General features: G+C 40.1%; 2 protein-coding genes across 5 annotated transcripts in view; one reads left to right on the top strand and one right to left on the bottom strand.

Annotated features, from left to right (window-relative positions):
* Ndufaf5 (NADH:ubiquinone oxidoreductase complex assembly factor 5) overlaps nucleotides 1-13,771 on the bottom strand; it is a 32,385-nt gene extending 18,614 nt beyond the window's left edge. Inside the window, exons 1-5 of one of the 4 annotated variants that reach the window (XR_003835975.1) lie at nucleotides 13,484-13,761; nucleotides 12,372-12,412; nucleotides 9,599-9,662; nucleotides 5,015-5,062; nucleotides 2,166-2,269 (exon numbers count right to left, since the gene is read on the bottom strand). Coding sequence is in view for 2 of the 4 variants with exons in the window: in XM_021155737.2 (XP_021011396.1) it covers nucleotides 2,166-2,269; nucleotides 5,015-5,062; nucleotides 9,599-9,662; nucleotides 12,372-12,412; nucleotides 13,484-13,705 (479 nt within the window). In the remaining 2 variants the exon portion in view is untranslated. Of the gene's footprint in view, nucleotides 1-2,165; nucleotides 2,270-5,014; nucleotides 5,063-9,598; nucleotides 9,663-12,371; nucleotides 12,413-13,483 lie in introns of those variants that run through there. The other 3 variants (XM_021155737.2, XM_029474368.1, XM_029474369.1) reach the window with 3 other exon arrangements.
* A 100-nt stretch (nucleotides 13,772-13,871) lies between these two features.
* The window catches only part of Esf1 (ESF1 nucleolar pre-rRNA processing protein homolog), a 52,095-nt gene continuing 41,922 nt past the window's right edge, over nucleotides 13,872-24,044 (top strand). Inside the window, exons 1-4 of the mRNA XM_021149435.2 lie at nucleotides 13,872-13,953; nucleotides 16,048-16,731; nucleotides 19,961-20,325; nucleotides 23,501-23,614. Coding sequence (XP_021005094.1) covers nucleotides 16,089-16,731; nucleotides 19,961-20,325; nucleotides 23,501-23,614 — 1,122 coding nt within the window. The 5' untranslated portion in view covers nucleotides 13,872-13,953; nucleotides 16,048-16,088. The remainder of the gene's footprint in view (nucleotides 13,954-16,047; nucleotides 16,732-19,960; nucleotides 20,326-23,500; nucleotides 23,615-24,044) is intronic.

The raw sequence follows: 24,044 nt of genomic DNA, 5'->3' as shown, positions 1-24,044 counted from the left end.
TCCAGAGTTCAAATCCCAGCAACCACATGGTGGCTCACAACCATCCGTAACGAGATCTGGCGCCCTCTTCTGGAGTGTCTGAAGACAGCTATAGTGTACTTACATATAATAAATAAATAAATCTTAAAAAAAAAAAAAAAGAAAGCAAGCTGAGCAAGATAGCTAGGGAGAGCAAGTCAGTAAGCAGTACCCTCTATGACTTCTGCATCAGCTCCTGCCTCGAGGTTCCTTTCCTGCTTGAATTTCTGTCCTCATGGCTTTTGATGATGAGCTGTTCTATGAAACAGGGAGTGAAATAAACCCTTTCCTCCCCAAGTTGCTTTGGCCATGATTTTTTCATCACAGCAACAGACCCTAAGGCAATATCTTAGTTGCTTGAAAGTTTTAGCAATTATTAACACAGCTGCAGCAGTTAACAGCACTTGTTGCTTTTGCAAAACTGAATTCGGTGTTCGGCATGGCTCGCGGCCACAGCCATGTATAACTCCAATTCCAGGAGATCCTACATCTGGTTCTGGCCTCCATGGGCATGAAACATACATGTGGTGCAAATAATACTTGCATGCAAAATACTCACATACATAAAAAGCAAGTCTAAAATATTTTTGAAACAGGAATATATTATTCATTGTCATGTTTTTGCATGGGTATAAGTTTTCATTTCTTTGGGTAAATAAATAGCAAGGACTATAAATCTTGGATCCTAACAAAGTATTGAAAGATCCTGACAGAATGTAAAAGGTCACAGAAGCCCTGAAATTGGCAAAATAGATTTCACTGTTAGCAGAACTAGCTTCACTGATTTAGAAAAATAGAGGTGCACAATGCTCTGGCCATTCCTTGAACCCATGTGTGTGCCCACTGATGAAGCCCACTGCCAGGTGTTTGTGATATTGGTTGCTGAGAAAGAGTCAGAAAATCTCCCCAGCAACCACAGCCCGGCCAATCCCGAGTTGCTACACCTGCACCAGACTCTTTCCTTGTACCCCTCCCATACCCATTTCTTGAGAATAGACATTGTTTAGATCTGGAAATCCCCTACTCCCCCTTCTCCTTTCCCCCCTGAGGGCCTATAAAAACTTAAGACTCCTTTCCCCTCGCAGTCGACTCCTCTACCCCTGCGTGGGATATGAGTCATCCCCAGAGCCTGGCTTCCCCTGAATAAAGCCTCATGTGGTTTGCATCAAGCTTGGTCTCTCGTGAGTTCTTGAGTGTCTGCTATTGTCCCGAGGCCTGAGCGAGGGGCTTATCTTGGAGTCTTTCAGTATGCTTAAGTTTCAGGAAATCATCAAATAGTCTTTTAAAGTGTCTCCACCATTTTGTAGTCCCAGCAGCAATGAATAAGAAGGGTAAGTTGCTCTATACTGGCCAGTAGTCGGTGTTGGCAATGTTTGGTTTTTGCCTATTCTAATATGCAGATAGTATGTCCCATATCACTTAAGGCAATGGGAAAAAGGCAAAGCTTTCTAAACTTATACATAAGAAACCTCCTACATATTGTGTTTCCTGCTCACCCTGTCTGTTCTCTCATGTGCAACAGCAAAAGAGTTTTAGCAAACTAGAAATTGCTAAATAAATAGCAATTGGAAATAAAAAGACACTTAAGATAGTACACCTAATTTCCACTTGGGTGTCCTGAATCCATAATTGTTAAACAGAAGAATCTTAACATCTATAAACACACAGTGAAGAATATAGCTAAGTGGCAGAATGTTTGTCTTTAACACCCAAAACCTTAGGTTTAATTCCAGGCCCAAGGTGGGAGGGTATTAGTCCAACCATCCATTGCTATCCTAAGAGTATAATGTTACAACATAAATTAGATCTATTTATAACACACATACACAAGTGCCTATGTATGCAAGCTTGCACACATGTGAATGTGGAGACTTGAGGTTAACCTCAAGTATTCTTCTCAGATTCTGACGATATTATTTTTCAGTAGTGTCCCTCATTGGTTTAAAATTTATCAAGTAAACTTGAGCTTGTGGCTGCCTGAAGCCCCAGGGACCTCCAGAGGAGAAGGAAGAGCATGTGCCACCATGCCTGCCTTTTATGTGGGTCTTGTGACACAGTCTTCATGCTTAGGCAGCAAGCACTTACCAGCCAGAGTATCTCACTAGCCTCTGTAACATATTTTTTAAAAGTACAAATGGATTACTAACCTTAAGCTGCTAACCACCAGGTCAAACGTGTTTTCTTGGAAGGGAAGGAATTCTTCATCAGCTAAAATATTCACAGTAGGAATATCTGTTTCTACAGAATTTTTCTAATGGTAAAAAAATAAAAGTTCAGCATTTTTAACTAGCTTCAATTACTAACACAATCATTGTTAAACATTGCTAATGCTATAGTTATTTAGAAGTTCTACTAAAAAAACAAAATACAAAATGTAACACACAAAAAGCACTCAAGAAGTTTTGTTAAATAACACTCAGCTGCTTCAAAAAATATAAAAAAATACATCCATTCACACTAAAACAAATCTTGTTTTTAACATATAAATATAACTAAAAAGTTAGAAACTGTAAATGAAAAACCAATTTTAAAACTTCTAAAAGGAAATAAACAATGTAAATAAAAATGGGAAAAATATTTGTTATAAATTATGAAGTGTTAACATCCCTAAAACATAAGCTCTTAAAAATGACCTAGAAAAAAATATGTAAATGCTCAAATTAATGAAGGTGAGAGGCCAGGCACGTCACAAAATTATTTTACAAGTTCAAAGTTAAAGAACAATGAGGGCTTGGAGAAATCTCAGTAGTTATGAGTGCTTGGTGTTTTTGCAGGACCCATGTTTGATTCCATGCACCCAGAGAGGCTCACAACCATCTGTAACTCGAATTTCAAGGGATCCAATGTGCCTATAGTTTTCCAAAGGCACTAGGTATGCAGATGGTGCACATACATACAACCAGGCAAAACACTCTGACGGCAGCCATCTAGGAAAGGCTATGGCAAGCGAGTGAGTTTCCTGGAGATGGCCCACCGTTCCTGCATGGCTGCAATGGGTGCACTCTAGAGAGGTGTAGCCTCCCACAAGCCTGAAGCAGGCTGAGCCAGACCTTGACTTTGCTTACCACTAAGGAGATCACCTAGGGTGGAGCCTGCATCCCTGGATCACTCTATTGTTCAGCCACTGCTGCTGCTACCTGCTGAGAGTCAGCCTAGCTATTCCGGAGCCTACACGCGGTCACCTGCAGCAGGGCTCCAAGGATGATTTGGCGGGAATAGGCTTTCCCCTCTCTTTTATAAAGTGTGTCCGCCATTAAAAATTTGAGTCTTGATCAGAATACTGTCTTGGTTCCATGTCTCTCTCTAGTCGCCTAGTTTCCCTCTTCTTTTTCAGCTCCAGGCTGCCTCCCAGGCTCGAACCCAGACATGAGAGCCACAGGCAGGCCCAAACAGAGAGGCACAGACCCAGAGACTTCATCTCTGGTTGCTTCTCCATGCTGATATGCCTTTCCTGCCACTACTACATAGCCTAATGATTCCTGGGCATCAGCCCACCCTGTTGGGCAAATTTCCTGCAGATCAATATGAAGATGAACTTTTATGAATTAATGCTGTTTAGATAAATTAATGACTTTATAGAATTCAAATAATTTTAGGAAGAAAATTTAAGGAGATGGTTTTGGTTGTCGTCCCAGAAAGATGTAATAAAGTTAGAATCAAAAAAAGAATGTGCCCCCTCCTCATAGAATAGTAAGTAAAGGCTGCATAATAAGGAGCACAATGAGCTTTCATAAATTATACTATGAAGAGAAGTAGGCTTGGGACAAATTTCTGATCAAGGAAAAACATTCATTCTAGGTCAGGTTCAAGGATAAGGTCACGGGTGTGTACCATGATAAAGCAAGGCCATGTGAAATTACTGCTTTGAGGGCTGGAGAGATGGCTCAGCAGTTAAGACCACTGACTGCTATTCCAGAGATCCTGAGTTCAAATCCCAGAAACCACATGGTGGCTCACAACCATCTGTAATGGGATCTGACGCCCTCTTCTGGTGTGTCTGAAGACAGCTATAGTGTACTTATATATAATAAGTAAATAAATATTTTTAAAAAAGAAAGAAATTTACTGCCTTGAACTAATAATGAACTTACAGAAAAAAATACTGCTTTGAACTTACTATCAACATCCTCTGTAGCTCTCCTTCTGTGTAACATCTTATCTATGAGATAATTTTATAAAGACCTTTTGTCTAAGGAAGTATAAAGGCTGAGAGAACAAATAAAGTGTGGTTTTTGAGGCTCTGCTCCATCGGCCAAATGTGTGTGTGTGTGTGTGTATACACATGTAAATGCATTTATATATTTATATGTATATATGTCTGTCTATATGTATGTACAATATGTCTAACACGGAAAACCAAATAAATCAAGCACACACAGTTGCTCTCTGTATGATGTTAGCAACATGGGTGGCTACTCAGAAACTAGAACTAAGCAGGCTTCTAGAAGCTGCTCAGATAAATCAGCCATGTGATGCTCACATACTGGAAGGCTATGTGGTCATTTAAAAAAAAGTATACATATATAAAAGTATTCAAACAGGCAGTGGTGGTGCATGCCTTTAATTCCAGCACTTGGGAGGCAGAGGCAGGAGGATTTCTGAGTTCAAGGCCAGACTGGTCGACAGAGTGAGTTCCAGGACAGCCAGGGTTACATAGAGAAACCCTGTCTCAAAAAACAAAAACAAACAAACAAAAAAGTATTCAAACAGAACAGAGTAGCATTCCATAAGAAAATGGAATGTTAATGTAATGCTGTTCACATGAACTTGGGGAATAGAGACAATTACATGTTTATAAAGGTGCCAGGCCAAAGGTCACCAAGAGCTGTCTCTAGGTAGCGAGATTAGTAGTCTCTTTTCTTATTATATTCCCTTTACTGCTTAAGACTTCTTCATGTGTTTACATTTATAATTACACTTATATTACATTGTGACAGAAATAAAGAACTGAAAATTAGACCAGGCCAGAAACAAACAGCGTTAAAAAGCTACCTACCAAAGCATGTTCTGCAATGTCTGTTTGGAAAATCTTACCCACAGTCTCCTGCAATGGGATAATTGAAGCACATCAGATGATACAGAAACATTTACAGCTGCAGCAGCAAAGCAAAAACATTTCTGAAACTTCCAAAGGAGGAAATTATAGAGTAGTTTTAGTTTTGTAAGATTACTTTCTGAATAACTCCAAAATGATTTGCAAGTTTCTTTAAAATACATAAAGAATAGCAGATTTAAATACATGCAACTAATTTTATTTAATATATTTAACGTACTTAACAAAATTAGAGAATACAGTATGAATACCAACGTCCTACACTGCTCCACTACTTAAACTTTCTTTAATATGCTGAAAGCTAGTAAGTATCCTTACTCCTGTTACAAAGACTTCAAACAGGCTCATGCTTTCGATTTCCACTCAGAATTCCCAAAGAAAACACGCAGAAACTCAGGAGCTTTATTTTGCCTGTTCCAACCATCCTCTCGTCTTTCTTTTTTTTTTTTTTTTAAACTATTTATTTATTTATTTATTTATTTATTCCATCTCTCTAGCCCCCTCTCGTCTTTCTAAGAGAAAGAGTGCTGACACTGTTGCTCTTTTCTCCAGGATTCTGCATCCTGACCGCCTCCAATATTTAATCTGATTCTTCCTGTCTGATTCTCTTACCTAACAACAGGCATCAGCTTCCCAATCTCGAGAAAATTCTTACTTCTGAGATTGTTTAAATTTCATAGTTTTATTTGTGCATAATAATCATATACTTGATAGTTTTTGTTTATAATTCAGGACTCTACTTACAGGTCCACAATTCTTGGTGTCTATTGTGTCACTATGACATTCTCATGATCTAAGCATGAGCAAGCAATCTGTTCCCTCTGAGTCAGTCCTGTTCCGCCTATCTCTTCATCCACAGCACTACTGAGATCTCTAGGAAGCTTCTTCAGTGATTTCTACTGTGGCTTCCCTCCTCTGTTAGAGAAGGTGCTATCTTTCAGGTCACCCATATTCACTTTTCTCTGCTCACAGCTAAGCTATCAATAGATTGTTAGGCAGTGGAGAGGAAGAGAAAGAGAGCACTATAAATCGACCCATTTGTTAATTTCCTTGGTGTAGCAATTCTGACGAGGATTTCATACTACCAACCCAATGTAGCTTGATGCAGGCCTGGTAAGAGAGGTGCAGAACTAGATCTAGATGTCAGCTCCTGGACAATACCATGGAGCAAAGAACTAAGCTAATAAATCTGTTATCCACCTGCCTGTCACTTGAAAATCTGAACTAACAGATGTAGGTAAAGTCAGGGGCAAAGGACTCTCAGATACAGACCTTTCAATTTAAGTTTAAAGCAGTAATATGCTAAAGAACAACTCTTGGCAGGACACTATTTTATAGCACTTGACAATTTCCATGGTATGACTATTTCTGCCATAGCTGATTTCAAATTATCGTTGAACAGAGCTGGGTAAAAGATAACAATTATCTAATATGAGCTGGAAAAAAGCTAGTTAATTATAGGGTACATATACTGGGTCCACAACCACCAAGAAAACTAGGTACAAACTAGAAGAGAGAAAGAAGATAACATGTAGCATCCATGTAATCCCAGAAGGCCTATCAACAGGGGTGACTTCATACTTTGGTTTCAGTGTCCCAATACCTTGTGAGAGATGGCTCTCCTTCCACACATGAGTTGTATAAGAACCTCTAACAAACGCTCCTGTATTTAAAAATGGATTTCAGCTTCTTAAAATCCAAAGATAGAGCTGAATATGGTGATGTACGCCTTTAATCCCAGCTCTCCAGACACAGAAGCAGGTGGATCCTTGTGAGTTCAAGGCCAGCCTAGTCTACAGATCAAGTTCCAGAATAGTCAGGGCTACAGAAAGAAACTCCGTCTTGAGAAAAAAAAAAAACAAAAAACAAAACACAAAACAAACAAACAAACAAAAAATCAGAAGATGTGTAGGAGAGCCCACAGTAGGCAAGTGTTCTATCACTGAGTTATACCCCAACTCAATTAAAGTTATCTTAATATTCATGCACTGATAATTTAATGATTATTCATTGAGGGTTACAGAACTAGAATTTTAATAATGAACAAAACCAGGCAAGTCCAGCACAAAAGAAACCAACATATACCTTGGGATAATAAGCACTATGGCACCATAAAAAGCTACTTGTCATCAAAAGCAAGGGCACTATTTTAGAAAGTAGTCACAAAAGGCTGTTGAGATGGCTCAGTGAGTAAAGAAGCCAGGCACCAATCCGATGAGCTGAGTTCAGTCACCAGAACTGACGTGGCAAATAGATACAATCGACTTTCTAAAGATATCCTCTGACCTCCACGTGTGTGTTGTGACAGGCATGTACTCACACACATACATACACACACGCAAGACACATGACCATGTCTGAATTGGAAGAGAACCCAACAGTTCTGAGATGATGAAGAATGACTTGGCTTAAAAGGATCACTCTACATAACGGATCGTTGGGGCAAAGACAGAAGCAGGGAGACCTACGTGGAAGCTATAGCAGCAATTCAGACAGGCAGTGCAGGTAGCTATGGCCAATATGGTAAGGTAAAGGCAGTAAGAAAGCAGAGCGATTGATATATATGAAACCCAAGTGAGAATTTCAGATCCATTCTCTGCCAAGTTCTGCTGGATCTATGAGGCCTCCTATAAATTACAGCTTGCATTTGCTTCATTTCCCATGACAGCACTCACTGCCTTTAGCACTGTCTCCTGATGTCTATTCTCTCTCCTTAATCTTTCTTACATAACATGCCCAAACTAACGGTTCTCAAGCATCATCACTATAGCAGATGCCATCAATCTCCCTTTCCTCCTGCCATGCTCTGATTGTCAAGGCTGTGAACCACTATCCCAGATTCTCCAGCTCTAGAACTGCATCAAATACCTTCTTATATTTCTCCCATTCTTTACATCCTGCTGCACATCAGTGAATGTTTTATTTTCTATGGCATTTACTGTCAGTAAATGTTTGAGGAGCCTCACAATTCTCCTGCACACCAGGAGCTGAGAGATGGCTCAGAAGTTAAAGAGTGTCTGCTGCTCTTTAAGAGGACCTGAGCTCCTTTTCCACCCATACCAGGGCTCACAGCCATCTGTAACTCCAGCCCCAGGGCATCCAATCCCTCTGGCATTGCGATTTCGAGCACCTGCACTCGGATGCATATATCCACATGTCAATATAGTCACCTACACATAATTAAAAATAAGACTTTTTAAAAAAAAAATACCACTTCAATTTTCGTGTCTTACTCACCAAGACTAAAAGGATAAGTGAACAAATGAATGTATGGTTTGTAATGATTTGAATAAGAATGGTCCCCGTAGACTTAGAAATTTGAATGCTTGATCCTTAGGGGGTGGCCCTACATAACGAGAATTAGAAGGTGTGGTCTTGTTGGAGGAAGTGTGTTGGTAGAAGTGGGCTTTGGGGTTTCAAATGCTCAAGCTTGGCCCAGTTTCTCTTCTTCCTGCTGCCTGCCAATGCAGATATAGAGCTGTCCCTGTATAGTACATGTCTATCTGTATAGTACCATGTCTATCCAGATATAGAGCTGCCCCTGTATAGTACATGTCTATCTGTGCTTCACCATGCTTTCTGCCATGATAATATGGAACCTGTAAACCAGCCCCAGTTAAATGTTTTCCTCTATAAGAGTTGCTATGGAGCCGGGCGTGGTGGCGCACGCCTTTAATCCCAGCACTTGGGAGGCAGAGGCAGGCGGATTTCTGAGTTCGAGGCCAGCTTGGTCTACAAAGTGAGTTCCAGGACAGCCAGGGCTACACAGAGAAACCCTGTCTCGAAAACCAAAAAAGAAAAGAGTTGCTATGGTCATGATGTCTCTTCACAGAAATAGAAACCCTAAGACATGGTTTAAATTAAAAAATATAATATAAAATAATGAGTACTATTAAATGCTATCTATAATTTATATATTTTAATTAATAAAATTAATATTTTTCTTGACTATGATTTTTTTCTTGCATCACTAAGAATCAAATTCAGGGCTTCATATATGCCAGCAAGCATTCTGCCACTGAGCTATACCTCAGCTTCACTTTGAATTATCAAAAATGCTTAAACAAAGTGAGAACAAGGAGGAAATATATAGGTTTAGAGAAATTATCAGGAGCAACGAATGAATGTTTAGCTATTTTAATATAATCACAACCTAAGTATCATTCAACTAAACTGATCACAAAAGTCTTTTCTTAAAATTAACTAAGCTGAGGGATGAGAGGTGATTCAGTTATCTTGACTTCAAAGCACTAGGATCTGAGTTCAAGTCCCTGAAACCACATTAAAAAAGAAAAGCTGGGCATAGTGATGCTCAGAATACTAAGAAAAGAGAGGAGAGACAGGCAGCTCCCAAGCCCACTGGCACTCCTACTTAGCAACACCAAGGCTGTGCTCTGACCTCCATGTACACCAGCCCACAAGTACACATGCACCTATATACACACACATGAGAGGAGGGAGGCTCCACACATGCACAATTAGTCAATTTTATTTCTCAAAGTTGATTAAACCAGTGTATAAAAATACCTTATTCAAATGTTGTGCTATGTAGCCTCTTCCACATCCTATGTCCAGTGCAAGGGGAAAGTCTCTGGAAAAAATAGATATAGAAGCTAAGCTTTGCAATGGAGTCCATAAAGTAACCAAGGGCTAACTTACTTGCATAAAACATTTTTGTGATCACTCCTTTCAGAAAGTTCTATCATTTGCCTTTCCTGCCTTGCCTTTCCAGCAGAAGATATAATATATACAGTTAGTCTGTCTGATCTAGTCACTGAGCCTAAGGCCCTAATACTGAACTATGAAGAACCAGCCTTGGGGGAGTGGGGGTGGGGGGGGGGATATAGCTCAGAGTACAGCACCTACTTAGCATATGTGAGGCCTTGGGTTCAAGCAAAAAACAGACAAAAAGACTAAAAAAGGGATTTGAAGAACACACTTAATGAAAGCATTTGAATTCAGTCATCCAGACAAAGATTGAAAACAAGCTAAATGTAAATTCACATGGGAAAACCTGGCATACAGCTCAGAGGTGGCATGCATGCCCAGCATGTGCAAGGCCCAATTTCACGCTCCAGTGCTGCAGGAAAGACATGGTGAAGCACACTCTTGAGTATTTTCAAATCTTAGGAGTACAGAAAGTTCCAAGTGTTTAGTGCTAAGAAGTCAACTCAAATATCCTCTTTTTCTTTAAAAATACATATATTTTTAAATTCTCTGTAAAAGTAGCTTTTATTCTCCTGGAGTAACTGTCCTCTCTGAGGCTTACTGCCTGCATCTGCTAACCTAGGCCTAGGCCTGGAAGCTTCTACCCTCACCCAATCTAATTTAGGCCTAGAATGTTTTCAGTCTCTGGAACTAGATGCTGGATACGATCACCCTTTCTAGTTCTTTCTAAGCTCTGGCTAGCTGGGTCAACTCAGCTGTTCTGGCCCAAACTCCTCTCCCAGCTGACTTATTCAATTTGGCTTCTCTCTTGGCCTCTGAATTGCTCTGGCTCCTTCTCATTCTCTGGCTTGTTCTGTCTTTCCCTGTGTCTAGCTTGTTCTCGCTTCAATCTGTCTCTGTAAAACTCTCCTGGTAAAATGGCCTCTTTCTTTTCTCTCTCCGTGTTGTTCTACTCTACCTCTCAACAGTATCCCTGCACTCGACGCTCTTCCTCCTGCCCTGCCTCTCCCTTAAGTAGCTTCCCTTTCCTCTCTCTTCTCCTGAGAGTGGGACAGATCCTTTTCTGTCAAATCTTTCTCATTTTATCACATTTTATGTCACATTTTATGTCACATTTTATGCCACTCAATTAGACAGCACAAACATGGGTGCTTCCTTCTACAAACTAACTTTACCTTCTTGGTTTGGGATTAAAGGTGTGTATTAAGGGTGTATCTGTATTCTGCCCAGATGGATTAAAGGTGTGTGCTAAGAGCTGAACCACACCACACCTAGAAACAGGTTCAAATATCCTGAAACATAATAATTTTAATAATGTCAATGTTGACTGCAATGTCTGAGTACCACATGTGGGCTTCAGGGCCCTTAGAACTGAAGTTACAGATGGTTGTGAGCCTCCATGTGGGTACTGAAAACTGAACCCAAGTCCTCTGGAAGAGCAACCAGTCCTCTTAAGTGCTGAGCCATCTTCCTGCCCCAACTCAACTATGTCATGGTAGCAGCAGTCAACACTTGGACTCAGTTTGTTTGCACCCAGAGCCAGAAGAGTGAGTACCCATATTAGGCTAGCTCCTCTAAGTTGGTAAACACTTTAACTGTAATATAAGCCGTGGGTTTCTGTAAACAAAAAAGAGTGGATCTCCTTTTCCTCTTGTTGTGGGGAGGGGGGGTTGAGGGGGCTTGGGATGGGGGAGCAGAAGCAGAGAGCTCCCGAGAGAAAGCTTCAGTGAGACAGCTCTACTTTATTTATCCAGGGGTAGGGTATATAAGGGATCTTAGGTTTAGGGGTGGAAAGGGTCCACTGATCATAACACAGTACCTCATTATCATATGGGAAGGGGGAAAGAGTGAGCCTTATGCTGAATCATACAGAGATTGCAGCAAGCTCTTTGCAGGGTTATCCTCCAAATAAGGTCAGACATCTGTATTCAGAGACACTAACAAACAAGGCTAGATAGAGAAAAGGAAGCCCCACTCCACTTCGCACTGAGCTTAGAGAGCTACCCAGACACGGTGGGCTGCAAACCTTACTAGCAGGGTTCTCCAACAGGCCTCACCGATACTAACTGGAGAACAAATCTAGACAGACTTTTTCCTTCACTCAAACTGCAGAAGATTCTATTGTTCATGTCAATAAAACATAAACTTAAGTTTAATAAATCTTAAAATTTCACATGTAGTTAAATTTTTAGTTCCATATTTTGAAGCAATCTATCTAAATTTGGGCTACATGAAGTAGATCAGTCATTCAGGCTTGAAGAAAGCTACAAGTTTTACATTCATAGTTTGAAAGAAAGATGTTTACAGTGAGTTAAATCTCTAATCCTGGCAATACATTTCTCATACTCAACCACTCCACGAAGCAAACTCACATCACTTAATTTCCAGTCTTCACTCAACAGCAGATTCTGTTCTTAACCAGGACTGGAGAAGCAGGTCTATAGTCTCAGATACTTAAGAGCCTAAGAAAGGTGGGCTGTCCAAGCCTAGTTCAAGGTGTAGCCTAGGAGTTACAGCAAGTGTCTGTTTTGGGAAAAAGACAGAGACAGAGAAACAGACTCGGAGAGGGGAGCATGGGAGAAAGGAGCAGGGAGAAGGAGAGACTGCATCTCACTGAAATAGCATCTCCTACCTGGCTATGTCATAAACACGGTCTGCAATCCGACTTCCAACCTGGAAAATTTCAAGAGTCAATGGGTTAAATACACCAAGCAGGCTTAACAGAAAAGTTACTTTTTTTCCTAAGATTCAAATTATGTTTCTCTCCCATTTGGTATTGTCCCACAGCAACTTCCTTTACAAATACTTTATTTTTTTTATTATGGAAATAATAAAATACCCTGGAAACAAACGGAAGCAAATTACTTTAGAAACAAATTTAATGAAATCAAAATTAACGATCTTCTGGGTGTGGCAGTTTATGTCTATAGTCCTTCGATTCAGGAGGAAGCAGGATTACCACAAGTCTGAGGCCAGTCTGGAATACACGGTGACTATAATGAGTTCCAAACCAGGATATATTAAAAAGACCCTTGTCTCGGAAACTCAAACCCAACATCAACATCGGGAGGCTGAGGCAGGTGGATTTCTATGAATTCGAGGTCAGGCTGGTATATATTACATAATAAATTAAGACAGCCAGTGCTTGCAAATTAGTAAACACCAAGTCTGGAAAAGTATAGATGACCATCTCCTAAACACAACATAAAAGAAATCGTATGGTAAGTACCACCCTTCCCCAGACTGGCGTCATCCGGGATGCAGCGGACTATCCACACCTTGTACTCAGTCTCTTACAAGCTTTTCTTGAACAGAATGGAAGGACTTATTGAAGGCCTCTACAGGTCCTTTGGCCTTAGGAGTTTTGCACTTTTCCTTTTCCTAGGAGACTCGTCCCATCTCCCATCTCGGCTCAACTCTCTCACTTTTCGCCATAACAGCCATTCTTGACCACCACAGTCACCAATACCGCTACCTCACTTTTTCTTCACCTTTCTTTTGCTCCAATTACATTCCCTGTCTATGTGTCTCCCACTCACTCCTAAATGATCTTGCTTTTCCCTGGAACTCAAGCAGTGTTTGCTAAGCGAATGAATGACTGCCATGCACGCTATCAGAGCCTCTCGTGCTTCCCGGATAATCGGAAAAGCTCTGGAAGGTGAAACTTCTCAAGGTCACACGGTCGGATGGGTGGGTCCGCCCTACCGGGCTCCACGCCTCCCTCCGTCGCAGTCCCTGTCTCACCTCCTCCTTCAGGTAGTCAAATTTCATGGGCTCGGGCTGCCGGGCGGCCCAATTCTTCTGCTTCCTCTTCAATTCCCTGTCGAAGATGTTTAGGGCTCTGGGCGAGGTGCTGCCCGAAGGAGGGACACCAGAAGCGACCTCCCTGCGACTGCCGCTCGCTGCAGAGACCGCTGGCCGGCCAAGCAGTGGGCAGAGTCGCGAAAGAACGACCTTTCGCAGCATCTTCAGCCCTGGCGCCACAGCTGGGCATGGTTTCTATTAGGCGCATGCGCCAACGGGACTACGACTAGCGCAGTGAAACAAAATTGTTCAAAGGCGGAAGGTTGAAGTAGTTTGGCCCAGCTCGCGTGCCGTCAAGACGGAGCGTTTCGCGGAGGATTGTGGGAGTGCGCTCCATGTGAACTCAGACTGGGATCTGAGAAGAGTGGTGGGAAGCTGTGCGGTCGCCCGTCGGGCTCTCCTTGGGATTTGTGAGTAGTGCCCCTATTGTCCGGTCCCTTTCTGGCCTACATTGTTCTTTTCAAAGCTGCTGAGAGAGAGAGAGAGAGAACGCAGCGGAGTAACTTGCCCCGAAAGTTTGTGAGGTGGGAAGATGGTTCGGGACGAGCTGACCTGGAGCTCCCAGGCCAGAGGATGGGTGGACTTGAGGGAGACCGGGAAGCCTTTCAAGTGCGGTCCAGTTGTTTTCGCTCCTCTGAACATCCCATGTACGCCGTGGGCTTCCATTTCCAACATTCACACGCACTGCAGTTGGGTGAGGTGGTAGCTGTGTCGCACAGTTGTTCCAGGTGTTGTAGTACATCTGGAGTTTATAGACGCTTCCGTGAAAAGTCTCTCTCTCTCTCTCTCTCTCTCTCTCTCTCTCTCTCTCTCTCTCTCTCTCATTAGAATGTAAAGGGTTCTGAAGTAAAGCAACACTGGCCGGTGGGATGACAGCACACACCTGTAATCCCAGTATTGAGACCGAGAGACAGAAGTGATTGCAGTTCAAGGCTGTTGTGATGGCGTACTGTCTGTTGCAGGAGTGAGGGGCGTAAATACTGTCTTGTTTGGTCAGTCAGCTTTTATTCATATAGAAACTTCTGTCTTTTTTTGCAAAGTTGAAATCTGGAGAAATCCAACCATCAGGGACGGTTTACAAGGGAACATTAGGCATACAAACTTCTGTGAGCGTTTTTGTGTTAGTCACTTTGAGAATAAAATGTTATAAAAAAGCGACATTTGGGACTGGATAGATGGCTCAGTGCTTAAGCACACTGGCTACTGGTCTTCAGTGGACCTAGGTTAAATTTCCAGCATCCACTTGATGGCTGACTATTGTCCAGTCAGTAAAACCAGTTCCAGGGGCTCAGAAGACCTCTTCAGGCGTCCATGGGCAGGAGGCACAGAAGTGATATGCAGACAAACATGCAGACTTAACACCCATACACATGGAAAAATTTATTAAGAAGAACATGACAATTGTTAACTGTAGTTTGAGACTAATTTGAGTCTTGATAGAAACTAGGATTTATAGAAATAACACTAAGGTAAATCTGATTTGACTTTTTTTTAAATGCCCCTCATTAGTTAAGAGACAGCTTTGTAAAACCAAAAGCTGTTGCAACTATGAAATAAACATTAACAAAGAGAATGAAACAAGACTATGAAAACCCAATTAGACCAACTGAGATTTCAGAATCTTTTGTTTTTGTCTTCCTGTGTCTGTTGCATCTGTAGATGCTTACATCAGCCCACATGCCCATGCACATGTGTGCTCATATGTTTGGAGGAGTGCTTGTATATGGAGCCAGAGGTGATGGCTAGTGTCTTCCTCAATTGCTCTCCACTTTTTTTTTTTTTTTTTTTTTAAGACAGAACCTCTCATTGGAACCTGAAGCTCCTCAAGTAAGCTAAGTTGGATGATTAGGGAGTCCTCTTGTCTTTGGGATTACAGGCATTCAGGGTTTGGGGGGGGGGTTGTTTGTTTGTTTTATGTGTGTATGTTCTGGAGGATCAAATCCCTATTGTATTTGTATTGCAAGCACTTTACTGATTCAGCCTTCTCCCCAGCATCTGTCTTTGGTTTCTTGAAACAATCTCACTATGTAACCCAGACTGACCACCAATGCCCTATGAAACTATCTAAGATCTGGCCTCAAAATAAGCATGACTCTGCCTTCAGAATCTTGGTTGTGTGTGTGTGGCTCTATGTACCAAGAATAATCTTTTAATTGATGGCAAGTACAAGCTAGAAATATAAAAATTCTGAGGGCAGTCAGCTACTAAACATTGCCCTCCTCAAAACCCTAGGTTTATAAAACCTTGGTTTACAAGTTTATTTCAGGTGATCTGTAAGGGAAGGATTATATTTTGCTATGTCTTTCTTTTTTATGTTTGACCCAGAATTGTTTGGGTAGGTGAAATTAAATTTAAGTTGTCTTAATATTATGTATTTAGAGAAAGAAAGAGAGAGAGAATAAGAATGAGAATGCATACATACACAATGAACAAATTGGTCTTTAAAAATATTTTAATTATTAACCATTCATCATTGTAATATTTATCTATTTATTTATTTTTAGTATTTGGTTTCTCTGGATATTTCTTCATTAAGACTTTAAAAATGTCATCCAAACAAGAAATAATGGATGACCAGCGGTTCAGGCGGGTTTCAAAGGATCCCAGATTTTGGGAAATGCCAGAAAAGGACCGAAAAGTCAAAATTGACAAGAGGTTTCGAGCCATGTTCCATGATAAAAAGTTTAAATTGAACTATGCTGTTGATAAAAGAGGTCGTCCTATCAGTCACAGCACTACAGAAGACTTGAAGCGCTTCTATGACCTTTCAGACTCTGATTCTGATCTCTCTGATGAAGAAAGCAAAATACTGAATCAAAAGAAAGTGAAGCAGAAAAAAAAACAGACCAAAAAAGAAGCAAAGTCAATTGAAAAGCCAATTGAAGAGAAAACGAAAGAAACCGAGAAAACTGACCAAAAGGATTCTATCAATAAACATGACTTAAATAATTCTGAAAGAGTTCAGAAAATGAAAAACTCACATAAACCTCAGAAGATAGATTCAGAAATAAGTCCCAAGAAGGATAATGAAGAATTTCTACAAAATACAAAAAAGAAAAGGGGTACCATTGACCTTAGTGTAGAAGCTCTGCCCCAAGGAAAGCTAAGGACCAAAGATTCCAGTACCTCTGAAATGGTGAAATCTTCAACAATGAGTTCTTCTAAGGCAAAGAGAGAAAAGCAATCAGGTTGGTTGGCAGTACTGATTCTCTTGTATTACACTACTTTACTGTGATCTTTTTTTAAAGTAAACAATGTTTTTGTATTATGTTGAGAAAAGTCATTTGAAAAATTTTTTAAAAAGTCAAGTTTTTATTTTAAAATATAAAGTTATGAAAGAAAAGTATGCAATGATTTTTCTCCTGTTTTGGTACCAAAAGACAAACATGAGAGTTGGGTAAACGATTTTGGTTTGTGGTGAGCAATGCTGAGAGCTGCTATATGTTGTTATATAGGAAGAGATGTGTTTGGAGAAGGAAAGTAGAGTTGGGTATTCATTAGTTCATTCAGCTACTAAGTGACAACTGCTATAAGGCACAGTCACCTCGTTTAGGGTTATTGCTAGCTTGTATGAGGCCTTTGTGCAAGGTAGAAAAACACATGTCCTCTGAACACACAGACACAGAATTTTCTCTGGGCTTCATAATTTGGTGAGAGGATGGCACTGTTGAGTGAAGCAGCACATTGATTTCCCTTGAGTAAGCACAGCATCCCAGAACTCATGACTTGAAGAATGGAGTTAGAGTTTCAGCTGTTCTTTCCCTTTTGTAGATGCCTTTAGGTAGATAACAACTTGATAAACTCTGTGACAACCCTGGTCTAGTGATGCTGTCCACTAGAAGTATTTAGTGATGGGTTTCCCAGTAGTAGCATTAAAACGTCAAAATAAATAGATGAAATAATTTTTTATATCCAGTATATGCAAATTTCATCTCTATGTAATTAATGATAAACAGATTTATGGTTTTGACTGTTAACAACCATATTGGATGACATAGATCTAAGGTAGAAAAAGTCAAACCTCTACTATGAAATATTGTTACAGGAAGGGCCATAAATGAAATTGAAAAAATTCAGAAGTCACTCAAATGTAATCAGAGAAAAAATCCTTTATTGGGATTAGAAGGGGAGAGGGGATTAAGTTTGAGGACCAAAAGATCAGTAGTCCCACTCTGTTAGACAGTGCAGTCTTGAAGAGGTTTTTAGTTTTAAGCCAAATAGTATCTGCAAGGTTTTCCTATAAATTCCTCCATGTATCCTGGTGTGCTGATAAATGTCTGTTAGCCCAGTACTTGGAATATGAGTCACAAGAATCAGGAGTTCTAGGTCATTCTCTAAATCACATAGTAATCTCAAGGCCAATGTGGTGTACATGAGAGACCCTGTTTTCAATTAAAAGCAAGCAAGATGACTGAACAGATAAAGGCCCCTGCATCATGAGTTTGAGTCTCAGTATTGATGTATATGAGGAAGGAGAGCACTAACTATGAAATTGTCCTGACCTTCATACATGCACTATGGCATGTATGCCTCCTCCCCACCCCCCATGCACAAGGACATCATACACAGACATGCAAACAAAATTTTTTAAAAGCTTTTTTCATATTTACGTAGTATGCAGGTCAAAGAACTGGGCATTGGATTTGCTGGGAATGAAGTTACAAATGTTGTAAACCACCATGTGGGTGTTGGGAATCAAACCCAGGTCCTCTACAAGAGTAGCAAGTGGTTATAACCATGAGCCATCTCATTCGCCTTCCTTAGACAAGTTTTAATGCTTTCATATGGCACATTAAATCATAGATTCATTAATGAATAATTTCTCTTTGTTTATGAGCCCATCGATGGCATTAAATCTTATAAATTCCTTCTTTTGCCTTTCCCTAGTTCAATGTTTTATACATTGTAGGTAATAAGTATTTGATTAATGAATAAATATTTTAAAAACAGGATTAAAGTAAAAGCAAATTACATTCTTCATCTTAAGTTTTAAATTTTCCTTTTCATTCTCCAAACTTAAAATCTCTTGAGTAAGCTGAAATAGTAACACCAGCTTAAACATAGTTTATAAGCTGTTCACACATGCAGAGATGATTGCTTTTAGAAGTAAAATATGAGCTCTTCCAGAGCTGTGAAAGAAAAATTAAATCATACTTCAGCAAAGTATCTTGGTAGGTGGTTAACAGTTATATAAGAGTTAGCAGAAAATTTTTCACTATTTCTACTTGATGATCTCATTCATATACAACTTCTTTTCTCCATTGTGTATGAATAGTTTTATAAATTTTATCTCCAGCCCACACTTTACTGAACCTATTTCTTATACTAAATAGTCTTATTGTTATGTCCTGTTAAATGACTCAAAGGCACTTTGCTTTGTGGCTCTATAGATCAAACACAGTGCTTTGGCATGCTAGGCAAACACTCTGCCATTAACCTTGAAAGCGTTTTCAATTCAAATATCCAGAACTCGTTTAAAATAAAGTCTCTTCATCAAATTAGTTATTTCCAGTATTGCATACCTACTTGTCTAACTAGCTAACTAAGTCAGGAAGGTGGGACTCATTGACGATTCTAAAAGCCCTGTTCCCCATATCAGATGCCCTTTCACTGTATCATCTGAGCTTTTCACTTTGCTACAGCTCTACAGCCATCAGTTCTATTCTACATTCACTTCCTGTCTAGAGGACTGTACTGTCCTGCTGTTTTTGTTATTCCTACCCACACCACACAACCCTCCAGTTTCTTGTGATGTGATTCAGATGTCATCCTTGATGTGCTAATCTCCTAGTGTCCTCCATTGGAAATGGAGCAGTGGCAGAACCGATGTCCATCTTGTTCCTTGTTAACTCCTTGGATGTGTTGTTACTAAATTCCTTGCTGGCTGCAACCCACACATGATTGCTGCTTTTTTGTAATCGACAATCTTTACAGATGCATTTCCTACTGCTTGGAACCTACTTCCTGACTGCTTCCTTCATCAGTTTTTTTTCACTTTGATTACTTAATTCCTCTTCATCCTTTAGTTAGCTGCTAAGTAACCATACTCTTGGAAACTTAATGCTTTTACAGTAGTTTCATCGTGGGTATATTGATTTGATTATTTATTTTAATACTTGTCACCTGTTCATTCAACTGGAAATTAATTGAAAATGTTCATAACCCGTTTGTTGCCAATGATTATGTATTAAACACCTAGCATAAAGCAGGCATTCCACAAATACTAAGTGCGTTTATAAACCCACTTACATGATCTTATATATTATGATTTCACTGAAATAACTTGGTATAACATGACTTTTACTGACCATATATTCCTTTTTGTTTTGTAAAAGTTATACTTTTACTAGATCTAATGTCAATAGTTCGGATCTAATTTAATTCTCTGTGTCTCCTTCCTCCCACAATATGCTGTAGTGGTTCCAGTTATAATGGCAAAAGACAATGATGGTAAAATGCTCGGTGAAGATGCCCTGGAGGAAGATTCAGATAGTGCTAATGAACTAGGAAGTGATGAGGAATCTGAAGATGAAATCATAAGTGATGATAAAACCTCAGCTGACGAGGATGAAAGCGAAGATGAGGATGAAGAAGAAGAGGAAGATAGTGATGAGGAAGAGGAGGAGGATGAAAGTGACAGTGGTCCTGATCTTGCAAGGGGTAAAGGAAATGTAGAAACTAGTTCTGAAGATGAAGATGATTTGGCAGATTTGTTTCCCGAAGAACCTGGTTTTGAACATGCTTGGAGAGAGTTAGATAAAGATGCTCCTCGGGCTGATGAGGTAACACTTGCAATAAGATTGTTTACGAGCGAATAGCATTACAATTAGCTTTTATGGGAGCTGGGGTTGATGTCATTAAATTAAGCAGAAAGGAACTGGAGGGCTAGTTCAGTGCTGCAATTCTTAGCTAGCATGGGTGGGCTGAAGTGGGCCATGGTGGCACACACCTAGAGTAGCATCACTTAGGAAGCAGGAAGGTTTTAGGGTCGGCCTGGAGTGCTTATTGAGTTCTAAGCTGACTTGGAATATAAACCTGCTCAGTGAAACCCTGTCTCAGAAAAGAAAACTAAACAGAAAGAAAACACTAAAAATAAATTAAGTGAGAAAAGCTTTATCGGTGAATGTTTGTGAGGCTCGTTTGTTGTTGATTGAACCCAGGACCTCCTATCTGTCTGGGAAGATCTCTACCAGTGAGCCACATCACCAGACCCTGTGGTACTCCATGATTAAGGTTACAATTTGAGGACTGGAGATAAACTCAGTGGTACAGCAGCCTAGCATGTGTAAGCCTCTAAGTTCAATCCCAGCACAAGAAAGATTGAGCACCTTGAAATGGAGCTCGTGTATATAGGTTAGATGTGTGCCCAAGCAGGCAAAATGGAAAAGAAGTTCTTCCCCTTTCTTTTCTTTCTGACTTTTTTGGGTGGGGAGTTAAAATTCTCATTACTTGTTAAAGATAGCACATGAAGTCATGGATTTTGCCGCAGCACTTTCACACGTGTAGCCAGGGTGCTTTGTTCCTTACTCCTCCTCCCTCCATTAGCCCTCTCCATTCCTCCTGCCCTGCTCTTGCTTGTCTCCTTGTTCACCCTGCATAGTTCTCCCTTCTGCTTTTACATGACATATACGCCTTCATTCTCTTCTCCCTCGCTCCCTTCAGATCTCTCCCTCCAGTCTCATGGACCCTTTCTAGTTTCATGATGTAGATACATAAATGTAAATTGGAGCCGGGCTTGGTGGCACACGCCTTTAATCCCAGCACTTGGGAGGCAGAAAGGGCGGATTTCTGAGTTTGAGGCCACCCTGGTCTACAAAGTGAGTTCCGGGACAGCCAGGGCTACACAGAGAAACCCTGTCTCGAAAAACCAAAAAAAAAAAGAGGAAAAAAAGAAATGTAAACTGGACTTAGCAGGCTGAAGAGATGGTTTAGTCCATAAAGTTTTTGCTAAAAAAAAAATAAATAAGGAAAACATAAGGACTTGAATTTCAGTGAGACAAAAATATTATAATCTTTAAGGCTCATTGGCCAGCTAGTCTGACCAACCAATGAGCTCCAGATTTGATGAGAGACCCTGTCTGTAAAACAAAATAATAACATGGAACCAGGCATAGTACCACATGCTTCAATCCCAGCACTTGGGAGACAGAGGCAAATGGATCTCTTGAGTTCAAGGCCAGCCTGGTCTAATAGCAAGTTCCAGGACAGCTAGAGCTACATATTGAGAAACCCTGTGTTAAAAAAAAAGGGGGGGGGGGTGGTGCGTGGTGGCTCACGCCTTTAATCCCAGCACTCGGGAGGCAGAGGCAGGCGGATTTCTGAGTTCGAGGCCAGCCTGGTCTACAAAGTGAGTTCCAGNCAGACCTCATTGATTGAACTAAACTGGCTTACCAGGGAGCCCTGTCCCTGCCTGCCAAACACTGGGATTATAGGCATACTCAACTTTTTGCATTTTTATCTGGGTGCTGGGATCTGAACTCAAGTCTCTGGTTTATGCAGAAAACACTGAACTGAGCCAGCATTCCAGCAATCTGAGTAGGTTTTTTGTTTTTTGCTTTCATCTCTGTTTCTTAATGTTTTTAGTGAACATATAATAATTATACATAATAACAGGTTCATTATGACATGTTCATACATGTATGTGATGTATTTTGCTCACTTCCATCTACCATTATCTTCCTCCCACTCCCACTGGTCTGCTTCCTCTTGGGCTCTAGGCCCTAACAAGGAAGCTACAGCTGCTTTGCTAAATGGGTGCCTCCAAATAGTTAAAATTATTCCCATAAACTAGTGCTATTGTCACTTTTGTCTCACATACACACACGTGCATGCCTCCAGGTCTTAGAGAACATTCTAGGAGACAGGGTGCAAGGCCTAGGAGTTTCCAGGTAGAACCTTTAAAAACCTTTAAATATATGATCATGTTGTTGAAAATGAGGAGTTTGACTTCTTTCTTTCCTGAATGTATGTCTTACATCGGCGGTTCTCAACCTTTCTAATGCTTTAATACAGTTCCTCATGTTGTGATCCCCAACCATAAAATGATTTTCATTGCTACTTCATAACTGTAATTTTACTTCTGTTATGAATCATAATGGACATATTTTTGAAGAGGAGGGCTTGCCAAAGGGGTCGAGACCCACAGGTTAAGTACTTAAGACACAGGCAGAGTTAAGTACTTAAAATTTAAGTACTGTTGTGAGTCAGTGTAGAGAAACTAAACACCACTGTGTCCTTCCAAACTTCAGAGGAAATGCTTTTAACTTTTCCCCATTTACTATAAATACATTTGTCATATATAGACTTTATTATGTTGAGAATTGTTCCTTCTTTTCCTAGTTTCTTTAGGGATTTTATTATGAATTATGTTGATCTTTGTCAGAGACCTTTCTACGAAAGGTTGAACTTGTGATCCTTCTGCCTCTTCTTCCTCAGAGCTGGGATTTCAGGCATATGCCACTATGCTTAGCAAGAATGCAAATGTAAACTTGGTTTTGCTAGGTGTTTATATTTATGTTCTTACTGCACAGTCAGGAAATGCTCTGGGGTAACCTGTTTCCCTTCCACACTGGTAGACTATCTTTGCTCTTACATAATTCAAGAATTCAAAAAGCCCACTTTAGAGATAGTGCTTATCTGTTGTGGATTTACTATTGTTTGCCTCACGAAGCTCTCTTTGCATGTTAAATCGGTTAAATCACATAGATGATTTCAGAACTGGAGAAAGAAGATAGTTCATTGTTAATCTTTGTTTTTAAGCATTGAAAATTATGTAAATCCCAGTGCTTAGGAAGCAGAAGTGGGTGGATATCTGTGAGTTTCAGCCAGCGTGGTCTACATAGTGAATTTTAGAACAACCCTAGAGCTACATAGTGAGACCTTGTCTTTAAACTGAAAGGAAGGGAGGGAGGGAAAAAGAAAGAAATAATAAAGATTCTGTGATATTAAATTTCTCAGATTACACGCCGGCTAGCAGTTTGTAACATGGACTGGGATAGATTAAAGGCGAAAGATTTGCTGGCTCTGTTCAACTCATTTAAGCCCAAAGGAGGAGTTGTATTTTCTGTGAAGGTGAGAATTAATTTCATAAATTAAATTAAATGTAAAGTAAATATTTCTAGATGTTTTAACTTAAAACTGACTTTGTTTCTAATTTTACTGACTTAATTTTCCTCCTAAAAAATATTTTATTAATCTGAAAATTGTCTGATGCAATTGAGTATGAAACTGATATGTAACAGGTAATAAAAGGTAAAATTTAAAAAAGCAATTTTTTTAAACTTTTAATTTTTAGATGTGTGTGTGTGTTTGTGTATGCGCACGCACGCGAGAGCATCTCTGTATGGAAGTTAGAGGAGCCCTTTAAAAGTAGATTATTTCCTTCCACAATGGATTCTGGAGATGAAATGGAGATAGTTATTGATAGTGCTAGTCCCATCTCTCTCCTAAATTTCTTATTTTAAAGGATGCTTTATATCATGTACTTAGAAATGAGTTTGGC

This window comes from Mus caroli, chromosome 2, assembly GCF_900094665.2.
Source record: "Mus caroli chromosome 2, CAROLI_EIJ_v1.1, whole genome shotgun sequence".
Taxonomy (NCBI): Eukaryota; Metazoa; Chordata; class Mammalia; order Rodentia; family Muridae; genus Mus; species Mus caroli.
The sequence above is the reverse complement of the archived record's forward strand: the minus strand, read 5'-3'. Positions and strand labels throughout refer to the sequence as shown.